Raw genomic sequence first — 17,052 nt, forward strand, 5'->3', positions numbered from 1 at the left:
AAAAAAAACTTCAGATCAAAATTTAACTTTTCTGCTATCAATTTAATTAATTTAATTTCATATCCGTCATTAACTTGACATTCCAATGTGATAGGATCCCACCAAATTGGATCCAAAACATTTGGTTTCCACAGTTTGATTAACACATTAAGTGGACATTTATTTAAATTATAAAATAATTTTGGAAATTCGCCATATTTTTGCATTGTGGTGACATTCTGTACTGTTTTGTTGCAATAATTCGGAACATAATTAAACCAATTATTTTCGGCATCCACAGCTACTATATTCGTTACTTGACTTGCAAATAAATATTCAAAATAATCGTGTAATTTTGTGGCATCTATTTTAGAATCGTAGAAAATTAAAATATATTTCGCTCGAAAGTTTTTAAATTTTATTTCGTTAAATTTTTTAATAAAATTTGTGTAATTATTATCCATAATAAAAATGTAACCAATTAAAATTGAATCATTTCGAGAAACAGTTCCCAAAATGAAGGTAAATTTTAAATTTGTACTTAATTTTTGGATTAAATTGTTCGTATACGGAGATGATTGAGATTCACAATTCACTAGACTTATTAGTCCATTTTCAAAATTCGTATCAACAAAATTTTCTAGATTATTTGTTAAAGTCTTTGTAATAATCAACGTAATCAAAATAGACAGTTTTAAGAATCTCATGTTTGGATTAATTCGTATGAATCACCTCAAATTTAATATCCAAGTTTCTAAAATAAAAATGAGAGAATTAGCTCTACAGGGTGGTCTGCAGAGGAAAGTACAGGAATACTAAGTTGTCAACACCTGACGCTTACAATTAAAACTTGTGATCAGATTCCAGAATAGGGCATTAGAAACGTTCATACTTCATATTTCTCCATAACTTATGTTTTTGACAACCAATAACAATCTCCTATTCCATAATCGAAAAATATTTTTCGTTTGAATTTTTTATTTTGATTGACCATTGACCAAAATTATTTCATTATTTCTCTACTGATTCTCATAAGTAAAACCAAGAAAACGACGGTGTCGATATCTCAACTCGAAACAGATATTAACGATATTTAATTTCCTATAACGTTTTGTTTACCCATATAAGTGTGTTTACATGCATTACCAACATGTGTTAATTTGTTTATTGATCGATTATTGGACGCAATACGAATGGTCTAAAAGAAATTAGAAGTTGTACCCATTTCGAAAATTTTAAGACCATATTTATTTTACCTTACAGAGTAAATTACAGGAATATTGAAAAAATTCAAGTGTTCGCGATTAATTTTAATATTTTTAGGCCCTGCAAATTCAGTATACGTATTTTTTAGATAACATACCTATATTCGTTGTGTGTGTAGTCATGGTAGGGACAATATAATCGATGCCAGCGCTTCCAGTGAAAAATTTTGGCGATAAAGGAGGCTGTTATGACTAATTTGCAATTCTTTACATGTTAATGTTATAGAAATGTCAAATTAAAATTATTGAAAAACACTAATTAATTAAACTTAATGCATTAAAAATTGTGAAAATAAGAAATCAAATTGTACAAACATTATTTTTCAAATGTAAATTATCATAATTATTTATTTAAATTTGTGAGACAATAATATTAAATTTTCAATGTAAGTCATAAATGAGATCCATACAATTATATATGCATCCATACAATTCTATAATTAGAGTAGTGTATCGTTACCATGGAAACACCTCCAATAAAACTCACACACGGTGCGAATAGAAGAAATCAATATAAAATTTTCTCACTTCCAAAAACTGGAAATTTCCTTACTTCCAGTTTTAGGTTTTTTGAAGTAGACAATCCTTATATTTTGGATACATGAAATTTATTGAATATGTTTTTAACATTTTTTCCAAAGTTAAAAATTGAATCTTTTTATGTGCTAACAATATGATAGTACATAGGTAAGTATGGAATTGTGACAACAGTAAAATAGGTTACGACAAAAATGGCAACACGAAATGTATAGAATTCATTTAATATAAATATGTTTGGTTAATGCATCGATAACATGAACCAGAAATCTGTACGGTTCGTACGTAAATATAAACACTGGTATTATTATCCAAGTGTGAATCGAACATGGCGTGAAGAAATAATGACATGAATTTCGTGCATATCTATAATATAAAAATGAATCGCTGAATGTGTTGCTAAGCGAAAATCTCGAGAGGAGCTGAACCGATTTCGCTAATTATTTTTTTATAATATTCCTTGAAGTATGAGGATGGTTCTTACGAAGACAAAAATTTAAAAAATTGTCTAAAAAAGTCTAAAAGGAAAACATTTCTATGTTCCCATACCGAAAATTCGTAATAACAATTAAAAGTCCATTTGAACTACCATAAAGTTTGAGTGTTAGTAGAGGGGTTCCGGGAAAGAATGAGTAATAAAAAAAAAATGAATCGACTGTTAGGCAGTACGAAGTTCGCCGGGTCAGCTAGTAGATAATAATGACGATTGGAAAAATTAATACTTTTACCTTACAAGATTGTCAGACTTATTTTCAACTCGCAATTTTACGTTAAGGTTTAAGAACATCTGCAAAACCATTTGGAAACAAAAACAAAAAATTTGCAGGATAATTCGGTGCACATTTATATCGAGAAATAGAGCTTTGAGGATGTGCTTTATCAGTGGATAGATTTTATTGTCTTTCTTTTATACTATGGAGATTTAGATGGATATAAGGAGACGTTCTTTTATACTATGTATAAAAGAACGTCGCCCTCCGTGTTTGATCGAATATACGCTTACTGCTTCTAATCCACGCAACTGATTTTGTAACGTTTTCATGAAGATAATTTTAATCAATATATTTAACAATAACAGCCTATAACTTGGCCATTACTCTTAGAATATGAAAACGGCAAAAGATATCGAGGAAAATAAAGGCCATTCATCTGTGTTAATAACTATTAAGCTCAGGTATATTTTTAAGTCCTTTGAAGATCAAGGTACAATGACTTTGAAACAAGAATTTCAGGTCAAAGTCATGGACACAGGTGAATGTCCTCTATTACGCTTGACAACTTTTGGCTAAAGCATTTTTCTGTAGCTAGCGTGTTTTCTTTCGATTAAATGCAATAATGGCATATTTTTCCGAAAGCTAACGATTTTTGAAAAATCTCGTAAGTAAAAAATGAAACTTTCTGATTCGATCTCTTTTCTTTGAGGATCTAAGTTGATAATTAAAGCAACCCAGAGAACTAGGTCCAATCTGATGTCAGCACATGATGTCCCTCATCAAACTCTGCAACTTTTGGTTAAGATAAACTACAAAACCAGCTATTATCCATAAAACAATAAAATGATCCACCCTGTATAAAGGATCCGGATTCAATTCGTAGCTGCTGAGTAATTTGTCTTGCTTTTTTTTTATTTGCTTCAATGGAAAACGTTATGTGCGTTAATCCATTGAAGTTTCTGATCTCGCTTTCATTTTTTTCTGTGGTAAAATGTGTTAATATATCAAAAGCTATTAAAACAACATTTTCTTCACAACGTACGTTTGATTTCAAAATGATGATAAAAAAATGAATTCAGTTGGTACGGAACACCAACAAATAACTTACTCATTTATCATAACTGAAAAAGATGAAATATATATTATGTTACATATCGATTTCTTAACAATATGCACGCATGTAGTAGTAATGGATACATTATAAGAGCAAAGTTATATAAATAGGCGGAACTGAGGCTAGTCCCTTATCGTATATTGTGTAAGTAAATTGAACTATTAGTTTTCAAAAGTGTTGGTCATTGTTATTGATTACGAAGCAATTTTCCACACATACGAGTGAGTATACCTAATACACCAAAAACTTTGCCAATTTACTGTTGACTTATATATATTAATATACAGTTGCTGATTTGCAATAATGAAAAACGATTAATAACGCTTATGGATATAGGTACTTCTTGAAAAACTTTTCTATGTTATAACCTATTAGAACTGTGAATGAAGTAACACAATCATGTCTTAAATATTATTTATAACTGTTACTGTTTTGTACACTTTTATAGCCTATACACAAAAAAAAAAGAATTCTCGCAAATTCAATTCAATGACTTTGTTTCAAAACTATTATCAAATTTATTTATTTGTATGTAGTAAGTATTGCTAAGTTTGTATATAAATCTAAAAATTTCGGTTTTCATTCATAGTACTCGAATTAGAGATTTTAAGTTAAACCATTTTTAACCCCGAACCAAAAACATGAGTGAAATTTAACGTAAATATTTTTCGTACTTTATAACGTCATAAATATCCAAAAAATTGAATTTTGCTCTACCACACACAAAAGTTTAAAACGAAATAGTCTTTATATTTAAAATTGCAATTGTCCCGCGAAGCGGATGGATATAGTTTCTGAGATATCACAATATTTGGATCGATTTTAGTCCGTATCTCAAAAACTATTGGACCAGTCAACAAATGCACCCGTTTTTTGTACTTTTTGGGTCAAAATTATCTTATATACTGACTTTTATGGGAATTGGATATTAAAAAAATTTCTCGATTTCTTGCAATTTTTTTAAGGGGTACGTACCCCTTTGAAAAAAACGAGAAAATAGAAAAAAAAATTTTGTTTAGTAATTTGATGAAACTAGGTGAATGGGGTAACTTTGATCCAAAAATTATAAAAATCAGGTTAATTTAATGATTGGATGTATACAGTTTCTGTGATATCGCAATATTTGGATCGATTTTGGGCCGTATCTCAAAAATTATTCGAATGTTATCAAATGCACCCGATTTTTGTACTTTTTGGGTCAAAATTTCCTTTTATACTAAATTTTATCGAAATTGGAGATAAAAAATTTTTTTCGATTTTTGCAATTTTTTTAAGGGGTACCTTTGAAAAAATCGAGAAAATAGCAAAAAAAAATTTCGATGGAATTTGAGGAATTTGATGAAACTCAATGAATGGGTTAATTTTGATTCAAAAAGTATAAAAATCAGGTTACTTTAATGATTAGACCTATAGAAAGTTACAATGTCTAAGCGAGTATCATAGGCAAAATTTCATTTTCAAAAAAGTTTGAGTTTTCCACCAAAAAGTTCCCCACAATTACGTATCAAATAATTTTAAAGAGGTTTTATTAGTAATAGATGAAGATATCATCGTTTATAATAATAAAACACTAAAAAATTGGCAAATCACTTATAGTTACTCTTACAAATCGGCAAGAATAGAAATTTATGAAGTATCTGAACTTATCTGATCAATAGCAATAAAATATACTATGAACTAAATAATAATATAGAAGTAGTACTGAACACATTATATCAAGTTTATTAGTTATTTACGTTTCGTTGGATAGTGGATAGAGGGTAAAAGATCAAAGTTGGTATATTAATCCTTTACACAAAGACTAATTTTAGTTTTACTTGTTTATAAGGTTCGATAAACTATTATACCCACATAATTTACTTTACCTTTAGGATTGTATTACGAGTACCTATACAGGGTGTGTTATGAGTACCGCAAGCTTTTTTTGCACCAAGTAGAAAATAAAATTCCAAGACGAAAATTCCTCTTCCATTTTTTGATTCGATGAACGGATAGTTAGCTATTATTTAAAATTGACAGCCAATTAGAAGCATTGTAACTAAAAAATAAAACTACTCGACCCGATTAGTCGACTCAGGCTGACTAATTAATGATTTTTGATAGATTTTTTTTTTTTTTTTTTTTTTGTATAATTCCTAGTTTCTATTATCAGTTCTTAATAGAACTATAAATAGATCTAGTGACTAAAAGGTTAACTTGAACGGTAATCTACCCACTGGTGATCACCTTTATATGCTTAAACTAAGTATATGAATAGCCTTAATCTAGTGATAATGTTAAATAAAACTAAATTTTAAATCTAGCACATTTTGTCTTTTAAGTCTGTTCACATTGACTGTTAAAACCTAAACTTTAAATCTAGCACGTTTTGTCTCTTTAGTCTGTTCACACTGTCACACTTGTCCAAGAGTTTGATCACTTCAGAGTTTGGATGCTGCTCGAGCATCAATGCGTGTCAGGTATCTATCACTGAAACGCGCAATTTCTTCACGCACTGTGGTCACTTCGAGACTTGTTCAATCACTAATTGTTCGCAACACTTATGATTGGAATCTATGCAAGATTTCGATATTACTATTGCTAGCACATCCCCAGAGCCGAATGCCATAGGTCCACACAGGTTTAAGTATTGTTGATAGATTAAAACTAAATTAGTCAGTCTGAGTCTGAATCAAAGTAGTTTTAATTTTTAGTCACAAATTACAATACTTCTGATTGGCTGCCTATTTTAATTAATAGCTAACTATCCTATTGTCTCAGAATTTTATTTTCTACAGAAGCGTGCGGTACTTACGTGACACCCTGTATATTACAAATTACAAATAAAGAAGATTTTTTTTTTATATTCATAAACATAAATAAATAAATTTCTAATTGATTTTCATTTCCAGACTATTTACATTTTTATCTCTTTATATACACACAAAAAAGAGTAAAGTAATTAATAGCTTGAACACTGAGAGCAATTTATACATCATTGATTTTATATTCCGCATAATATTCTAACGCAGAGATTTTAAAACAGTTGAGACCAAATAAATGTAATTTTTGTTCTTGGTAGTTTAGAAATTTGATTGTGTCATTTAGTTTTTTTTGAAAATAAATCGTAAAACATTGTTATAAGCTTCAATTTGTCTTTTTATAACTAACAATTCGATATAAACTCGCATTTTAGAGGAACCAAGAAGAGGTAGCACATAAAAGCAAAAAATGTCTGAGAGGATAAGTCTTTCAAGTTGATACTTTGAACCAAAAACTTAATAATTTTACACTATCACCAAAATAAAATATCAATTTTCAATATTGTCATTCAATTCTATCGATATTCGAGATATTCTATGGATATTATAGATATTTATCTTAACCCGATGCTATTTTTGGAAACCTGAAAATCTGAATTCTGTTTGTTACGCAATAAAGGATTTAAATCTATACAGAGAGTTTATCATATGTCACGTAGGGTGACTAAAGAAAACTTCGTTTTAAGAAACTCGAAATTTTTAAATATTAAAGTTTAAAGTTTGACAGTTTGCAATTTTTTTTTGTCAATTTTAATTTTTAAAGGACTATTTTTCGATTTATTAACTTCCCAGAGGAAGTAAATGCAAAGGGGCCTATTTTGAAAATCTCCAGTTTTACATATTTGCGCGGTTTCAAGGCCTTAATATCCGAATCAAACCTTTTCAATGTGATGTCTGAGTGTGTGTGTACGTATGTGCATATGTTCGTTCGGTTTCTTTTGCCTCGATTATCTCGCGAACCAGTTATCACATTAACACGTGACTGGGCTTATTCGACGCGTAATCGCGTATTTAAGAACTGTACAGGATTAGTTGAACAGTTTTTTAATGATAATAAAAAAACTGGAAAAAAAATCAATAAACAGAATCTGAAAAGTGGATGAAACTCATCATTTATCTATGGAGATAATGATCGTTCCAGCAGAAGCTGCAAAGCATGTTCGAAACATGATCTATAAATATTAACAAGACCTTTTTATAACTTTTTATCATATGGGGAAGTTTTCATGTGGACATCGAGAGTCGCACCAGACTCAATTTATTTTGAATTAACAAATTATTCTCTAAAAATGTGACAAGACTTATATAACAGCCTATATAAACATTTTGTGGCGTTAAACAGAAAGAAACATTGCCATATTTGATATGAAAGTACAAAATAAAAATTGTTTTCTAAATATTTTATGAGATGTTTATAAACAATTACCATTTTACTCGCTATTTTATGTAAATTTTCGGTTCTTTCTTTTGTAAATTGTTTATTTAATATAGTGGTACATATTTAATAATCTCCAGAAAAAAAAAGAAGTTTAACACCTCTTCTCTTATCTATATTCCACCATTGTAACGAACAATATAAGAAACAATGCTGGTTGAATAGAAATATCAAATTTTATTTTATGTTCTGATTCCTTGTTCTGCTTCAGTAAAGAATGAATTCGAAGCCAATTACTTGCAGTTGATTTATGTATAAACATTTTTTGTTAGAATGCTGTTTGTCTACCTGAAGCAATTTAGACAATTTTCCATGTCTTTACATTTTAGTACATACTTGTTTAGTAACTCACTAAGTAGTTTTCAAATGAATTAACTATTTATTAATCAATAATGTTATAAGTCAACTTTTCTTCATAAGATTACAATCTGAGCCGTCTAAAGGAGATAGATAATAACTAATTGGATTTGAAATACGTTTCAAATCTCAGTTTTTAAATATGATCCTTTATTTATGCAGTGCAAACTCATTAATTTCAATCAATTGGTAATAAAATAATGTAGTGGCTTTTTAAAAAAATCCCCGGCTAATTGAGTTTGTAAATAATTTGATTTTCCTTCAATATGTTTAAAATAAATATATTAAAATTTATTGAGTTATAAATATGTATGTAAATAAAACAAATTAAAATTTATGACAAAGATTTATCAATGACAATTGTAATAAAGCGGTGTCAGTCATTAATCAACTATGAATGCCTACAAGGCTCTGTAACACTTTCTGAAAAATCCAGTCTAAAATGACACCTACGGTATAAAATAAAAATCCTCTCGAAATTTCAAATTTCTATCATTAGTGATTTAGGCTGGGCGTCGACATATCAGTCGGGACGTTGCCGTTCCCCCATTCAGATTATTTCTCCTGTATGAAATGTTTCTGATTTTAAATAATATACAAAAAGAGTCATTTTGAGAAAAAAAGAATCAAAATCGGTGCTGTTATTGAGGACTCCTGAGTAAAAACATTCATTGATGTGACCATTAAAGGCTAAACTATTTTGCTACGTCTTCCCGAGTTGAAATCTCGAATTGTTTCGTAATAGATTATAATGTTTTCGGAATCCTATAAATTTATTTATTACACGATATATTAAAAAAATTTAATGGGAATATTGACAATACTGTTTGTGGTTTACCGATAATAACATACATAATATTAATAGATAATGCCACAAATATAGATGGCTGACACATATCCGTATGTGATATATAGTTAGTCAATCATATGTGACATCCTTTTAAAGGTGACCTCTATAGAATTGAATAAAATATCCATCGTTCCACGTGCTCTTGATTAATTGCTATTTGCTAAATCACATTTCTCTATTGTTTTATACTAAAAATAATAAAAAATTTGTTGTTTTGCGTTTATATTTTTCCTTGTTCCTCAAATACCGTTAACGCGTTTGATTATAAAATTGGGAAAATCATTTTGCCATGCGACAATCAATGCCTTAAAATATAAAAGTTAAGTTTCATCAGGCATTGAATAAAAAATTTTAATTGAACCTGAAAAGTTAGAACGAGTTCGATGTCGCTAAAACATGTGTGATTTTGAAAATGTGTGACATTTTCCTCAAATTTGTTTATCGAATTTCAAACATTTGTCAAATTTTCTTTTCATTTTTTCTTGTACGATACTGTTTGCATATCTGTGCATTGGTATTTCTGAAAATTTACTAAGTCAAATACTTGTTTTGTTGTTTAAAGAATTTAATATTAGAGCTACTTTAACTCTATAGATACTTTATGAATTAATTGTAATATTTGTTTAAAAAAGACATACTGATTTAGTAGTCAACCCAATATGTGAGTACATTCCTTTCATTTGGCTTGACCAAGATATTTATTATGACATAACATAAAATTTCCTTGTACTTACTTTAAATTATCTCCATTATCTTTAACTTCTGATAACTCACAATTCAATTTTTTTTTAATAAAAAAACATAAATTTAGGACAAAAATACAAGTTGGCAGATAGTAAAATATTTTTGCATATTCTCAAAATTCATGGCTAGATGAATCGATTAAAAACGTTTTAGTTTCCTAGGTAACCTACATTTTCGTTTTTTGGGGTCGTTTTTATTTGTTGCATTTTTTTTGGTTTTACCCCCCAAACAGAAAACAAACTAGAACCTGCGATAAGGAACATAGTTCCAAAAGATCAGGGGATAAATTATAGTTCAAGTGATTTTCTAGTATTGTACTAATTATTATCAAAATTTCCAATATGTACACACACAAAAAAAATGTTTGTCATTGTTTAGTTAGGATCGGATTATTACATAGGAAGGCTTAGTGAGTGCATTGTTTAGTAAGCGTCGGATTATTACATAGGAACTTACTTCCTAAACCATTTGATTCATTTCACTTTCAATGTATAAACATGTTATTTAATATTACAATTACAGCGAAATATATAATGTAATGTATATTATACCAGCGAACAATACCCAGTGAACTAGAATGATTGAATTCATCATAGTATGGTAAACTTTTGGTCGAAGATTATAAAGGCGTTATAATTATTCGTTCTGGCTTTTCTTTTTTTACATTTTGTAATTATTAACTATTATCGTCTGCAACTTAATTGTGTGTGTTATTGAGTGATTCTTATTTAGAGCATTTCATTTCAAAGGTATAATAAGAATTACGTTCACTATTCTGTTCAATGTGTCGAAGCCATTTGCATATTATAGATACGTAAGATAAAATATTAGTACCTGGATGACCGAGCTTTGTTCGTTAATTATTTTAAATGAAATCTAGCTAGATTGATTTTTCGCTCCCCGAAATCCCATGCGTACTTAATGTCATGAAAATCGTTGGAGCCGTTTCCTAGATTAAAGTTTCCTGAAAAATGAAACCTAGCTAGATCGTTTTTTGTCCCAAAAACCCACTGCATACTAATCGTGTAACAACACCATCTACTGAAACCTATCTTTAACGTTTTAGTGTCGGTAGGGCAATTAATTGCTCCTAATCTCGCACTTTAAAAAAAATAATAGTATAACGACTCACCAATAGATGACAGTAAGTTTATTTATATGGATAGAGTTACTTGAGTCTAAGTTTTCTCGCCTGATGACTTTATCCGTGTTAATTTTGAGCATCAGTGTATATACCGATGCTATTAAAAATAAAATACATTGTTAACATGTAAAATAAATCATGTACTCAAATTTATATTACAAATTTACTTACAGGAATGTTGTGTACCTACAATATAGTCGCAGAAACGAAGCAATGAAGCTCGAAAAATTTGAACAGTAAGAATGCGGTTTTCAATTTGCATAAATAATATGTACCTAATTTATAATTGCATTTTAAATTAAACGTAAATATAGTGATGAAAATGATTCCAAAATTGTTACACGAGGGCTTTTGGAGTCGGTGAACACGAATATCGAATTGGTCTCCGAGGTGTAAAAAGTATTCTGAGTTTTCAGGAAATTCGTTATATAATCGGTCCAAACTTTTTGTTCGGGGATTTTTGGGTCGCTGAGCATGAATATCGCAAGAGAATTAATCTCCGATGTACCATTTTCAAAGGTAACCTCAGGTACCTGGTTCTGTCACGATATTCGTGTTCAGCGACCCCAAAGACACCCGAGTAACAAGTTCGGAATCATTTTCATCACTAATACATATTTTGTATGCATATTTCTAATTTCTTATAAATCAATTAAGATCACAGAATTTCCTGACGCTCTAACGAATCGAAAGCCGAAAACAGTATTCAAATCCGAATTGCTGTTCAAATTTTTCGAACTTTTCGACCGTTTTTAGTGTTTTGTTTCTGCGACTAATACTTTAATGGAATTATGTAGTAGGTTGTTTTAAAAAAATATGTACATACCAAACAATTTGATGTAGTTGTAAAACAGGTCACCTATTTATATAATTATTCCTCTCACTATTCACCATCAGTATCAATGCCCTATATTTTTCTTTCTATATAAATTGTAGCTAGGTGTTACACCATTATTCATTTTCCAAATGATTGGTATGCATATTTTGTATTCATAAACAATTTGTTAATTTTTCTGTACCAGACATTTTTCACTCGATTATTTTTATTATGTTAGAAAATTGATTAATTATACCTAGTCGTCCCCAATATTACAAATAGAATTAATGTCCACGAAAGTAACAAAATAATACACTAAACAAGTGAAAACAAACAATTGACTGAGTTAATTGTTGAAATACCATGGATAGTCAGTGTTGATTTCCTTATCACATCACACATACAAACATGTGACACATACATAACTGATAATCAAGTATAGTACATATTATAAGTCAAGTCAAATGATCTTGCAACTAGAATTTCATGTCAAAGTCAAGAACACGAGTCAAGAAAGTCAAGTCGAATGTCATCTATTGCCCTTGACAAATTTTGGCTAAAATATTTTTCTATAACTAACGTGTTCGAATAAATACAATAATGATATATTTTCTGAAATCAAACAATTTTCGAATTAAGTGTTATTCTAACTCTTACCTTCCAGGATCTACAGCGACCAAGAGGACCAATTAGTCCTATCTGATGTCATGACATGATGTCCTCTATCAAACTCGGACAACTTTTGTTTAAGTTATTTTTTGATTGGTTAACTACAAAACTAGTTGTAGCCATAATAGATTGGTCCAACCTGTGTAGTGTAAAAGCAGGTTCTCGACACACAAGAAACGTTTCGCTTGTGGTAACTGACCACATAAACGGTTGGTGCAGAACCCTTCACACGGTAATCGAATTTGGCGAAATTGATGTATTACGCCGGACTTTCAAATGAGATATAGTGACGTAATGTATATGTCAACTTAAGATTTTAATTTCCGTCAGATTGTAAACGAGTGTCCAAAAACAAATCCAACTATCGCTAACTCAACACCTATTTACGAAAATCAACGCATTGCGTTATGCTTAGTTGATCTGGGCTAAGTTAGCACATGTTAGAGTGGTTTTATTCCCCCAAACTTTTTATAAACATTTCAATTTGAATAATATTAAACAAGAAATTTCCAAATTACAAACGATTATTAACGAAATCTTAAAGCTGCAAAATAAATTTTTTGGTAGAAATACGATGTAGAGTTTTTATTACCTTTCTGCATGTAATTTGACCATTTATAAACGTGAAAAAAAGCTACCCACCTACCTGTGTTACTAAAATTATATAGATCCCGATCATACTACTACTAATTGATCAGTACATTATTGTATTTATTAGTTAGTTAAATAACAAAATAACTATAGGTTAACTAATAGGTTAGCATAAATATCCAATACACTTGATAATGTACTTAGTAATTAGAATGATGATTCATTAGGGAGAATGATTCAGAACTCATTGAGGGTATAATTCATTGAGTATATATTGTATAGATTTGTGTATTGTTATGTGATGTTGAATCTCTATATATATTATAAATGCGAAAGTAAGCATGTTTGTTTGTTTGTTTGTTACGCTTTCACGTTAAAACCAGCGAATGCTTTTTAATGAAACTGTACAGCAATATAGCTCATACTTCAGAATAACACATGAGATGTAATTTATAAAGATATATTAATAAAAAGAAAAAAAAAATTAAAATTAATTAAATTTGATATTACCTTAAATTACAGATTTCTATAAAAGTTGTCATTTGACATCTTTTCTGATATACTCAATGAATAATTACGACTATTATACATTTAAAAAAATAGAAAACCATTTATATATTTTACCTGTGTAAAACAATCCTTACCTTTATTTCGAGTGTTACAGAGAGGGGATAAGCAAGAGCAATCTATAACAATCTTTACTTTTAAACCCAGCGAAGCGGGTGGGTATCACTCTTGTATATCAATAAATTTAATTCATTGTGCATATATACAAGTGTAATGATAGGATAGATAATTTATAGACAATAAATATGTAGATATTTATCTAATAAATCTTTACCAAATAGATAGGAAATATGAATATTCACTCAAGTCATGTGAATTTGTCATATATTTAATTATCATGTTAGTTATAACATACATGAAATATTTCATAGTATATAAAGTTTAGTTCCAAGTTTGTAATGCTTAAAAATATTGATGCTACGAACAAAATTTTGGTATAGACGATCATAAAATGATCTAAAAAGTCCATTTCCGATTACAGACAGACAACGGGATAGGTGAAACTAAATAAAAGCTTATAAAAACAAATAAGAATTTATTGTTTAAAACATTTTTTATATACAATATCATCATCATACGTGTATACACTATTGCCACTACTGCTAAAAGTATACCGACAAAAACAGCTTTCTTACAATTCCATTATCATATCTATTACTAATAAATAACACTTTCAGAGTTTCAAATAACTATTTCGACAAATGCCCAAGAGAGAGCCACTAAGTAAAATGCTGGCACTTACGTATAATATCGTGATATTTTCAACGAATATTTTGAAAGAAAACTCAATACAGATATTATAGAAACCATAAAAACTCAATGAGCTGGCAGTTTAAGTTTTGGAAACAAGAAATAAAGTTGGTCCAAATCTGGATGACCGAAAGTTTTTCTTCACTTTGACCTTAGGTTTGATCATAATTTCTCTCTTTGTATTACCCTGTCATTAATGGAAATTAATGAGAATGGATATACACGATTTAAAGATGATCCTAAAGAAAGTGAATTTTTGGGAACGTCTTTAAATAATTTTTTTTCTTTTTTATATAAATAAAATTCAGTAATAGTCAAATGCTTTTCAAGTCAGCGTACTCAAATAAGTATGTAAATTCTTTTTTTTTTCAACTCGGAAAATGTCAACATTCACCTGTCTAACCCTATGCTCGTAAAAAGAAAAATTTATGGTAACAGACATATTTTATTTGGAATAATTTAAAAGTATGGTCATCAAAATGTATTTTTAAAAATGTTGTGACAAGTTAATTTATTTATTTCTGCGCAACATGATCTTTCTTTATATACAGAGTGATCTTGTTAACACATTTCATTCTAAGTTCACTTTATATTTTCTTTATTTTCTAACTGACGTATTGGTAAAAATATTTCCGTAGAATAATTCGAAGATATTACGTTTATTATATGTTTAAAATAAGCGATTTTTATGCACTTTTCACTTTTTGTATTACATCACTTGATTGACTTTATAAAAGTATTTTTAAACTTTTTAATATAGATACTCTTAAGCTTTTGAAAAGCTTTAGCTGTGCACAAATTATGAACATTTAAAACTTCCAATTAAAAATAGAAAAGAAGATAATTAAAAAGTGACGACTTGAGTCTCGCCATAGAAAATACATAAAAACTCTTCATTTTTTAATTAATTTTAATTTAACTCTTAAATTTTGTTATGGTATCAAGCCTAGTTTTACATTTTTATGATTAATGTGATTTCACATTTTTTTGGTCCAGTATACACCGAGAAAGTATTATATTACGAATGTACCTACACAAAAACCTGAACCTATTTAAAGAGACCAAAAAAAAATGAAAGGCATGCCCACGCAGATTCAAGCAGTCTACAAATGCTTTTTGGATGTTTTGTGAAAGATTGTAGTAGACATAAAAACTTTGTATATCTTACCTATTTACGTCAAACGTAACCAAGAAATATACAATAATAAAATATTTGAATATTTTATTTTGAACCTCTCCGGTAGAAGTTTACTGTTATCAAGACAATCTCCAATCTACTTGAATAATAAAGCACGTGTTATAGCACATAGATACATATACTCGAATTAGCAGACCCGGCCACGCGTTGGAACAGTAATTGTAGCTTATATGAAACGTTTGTATTTTTAACATAGCGCCATCTATTGAATACTCAATCCAGTCAAAAATAATAGACAAATAGTTTGCAATAAAATAATATTGCGACTATATATTGAGATGTAAGCTATCCTACCTATCAAGTTGGATCAAATTGCACACGGTGTGCAATTCAAATACAAAATTGACCAATAGAGTTTCTGGCAACATTGGGAATATTAATCTATAAGCTTATCTGAGCAAGAATCAATTGACAAAATACAGTCCTCGGATTTCACACACTCAAATCTCTCTAGAGCTTCTCTATAAGTGGTAAGATCTGCACTAGTAGGATAAATGAAAATTGTGTAAAGCGGTAAAGTTATACGGATGAACTTTCAATTTTATTTCAAAGTTTATTTTATTATTTGTTGAGTTTCTATTCAAAATGTATAATTCCCAATTAGCTTATGAAATATAGTTATAATCTTGGATAATAATTTTGTTTTATTTTCTTACAGAATCAATTATCAAAATCAAAATCATTCTAGCTTGAATACAGATGATTTCAAAAGGTCATGCGCCCAAATCGTGACTGTTTTCAAGCTTGCTGACGGCACGGAATGGGCTGGCTAGTGTCGGCCACAATTATATTAACAATCGTTGTTTTAATGGGTAAGTTTAATATCAAATGTTCCAAGAAAACATATTCTTATTGTCTTGATTTTCTAATCTTCTATAGCAACTGGAATACCATCACCTCAAGGCGGAGGACACGGTCAACCACAAGCGGGCTCCCCAAGTACTCCTGGGCCAGGTGGATCCAAAATACCAGGACACAAAGGTCCAGGAGGTGGAGTGGGTGGTGTAAGACGTACACGTTCTGGATATAGAGAGTGGAAACGAGGAGATCCTACTATCTTTAACGCATTGTGGAAGAGTAAAACGCCTTTGGGTATAAGAAAACAACTAGGTTTGTAATATGACTGGTAAATCTTTTTGTTTGCCTTTATTTTAAAAAGTTTATCTATTAAAGGGAACGCTGAAGTCTACATAATGCTTGCATTGGCGATCGGTCTTGTAACAGTAGTAATAGGATGTTGGTTGTCTGATAATTGTTGGTCTCCAGAACCAGAACATGTTGTAACGGTCGCCTGACCCACGCGGACACCAAGTCCCCCACCAACAACAAGTATCATTTTACGAGATGATTTGCTCGATGAACTTACATTGCAACCGTTTAATGGGGGACCCAACTTATTATCAACAACAACACAGTTAATTAGTGGTTCGGTATCACCGACTGGTTCATTATCGTCAGAAGAATCATCTTCTTGGCCAGTTGATACATCTGACGTGGATTCAATGAACTTGTGACCAGAGT

The 17,052-nt window shown here is 29.8% G+C and overlaps 1 protein-coding gene across 1 annotated transcript in view; it reads left to right on the forward strand.

Annotated features, from left to right (window-relative positions):
• Positions 1–17,052, forward strand: part of LOC123295945 — a 119,310-nt gene extending 102,258 nt beyond the window's left edge. Inside the window, exons 4-5 of the mRNA XM_044877407.1 lie at positions 16,411–16,641; positions 16,705–17,052. Of these exons, the coding sequence (XP_044733342.1) occupies positions 16,411–16,641; positions 16,705–16,826 (353 nt within the window). The 3' untranslated portion in view covers positions 16,827–17,052. The remainder of the gene's footprint in view (positions 1–16,410; positions 16,642–16,704) is intronic.

Source organism: Chrysoperla carnea, chromosome 3, assembly GCF_905475395.1.
Source record: "Chrysoperla carnea chromosome 3, inChrCarn1.1, whole genome shotgun sequence".
Classification (NCBI taxonomy): Eukaryota; Metazoa; Arthropoda; class Insecta; order Neuroptera; family Chrysopidae; genus Chrysoperla; species Chrysoperla carnea.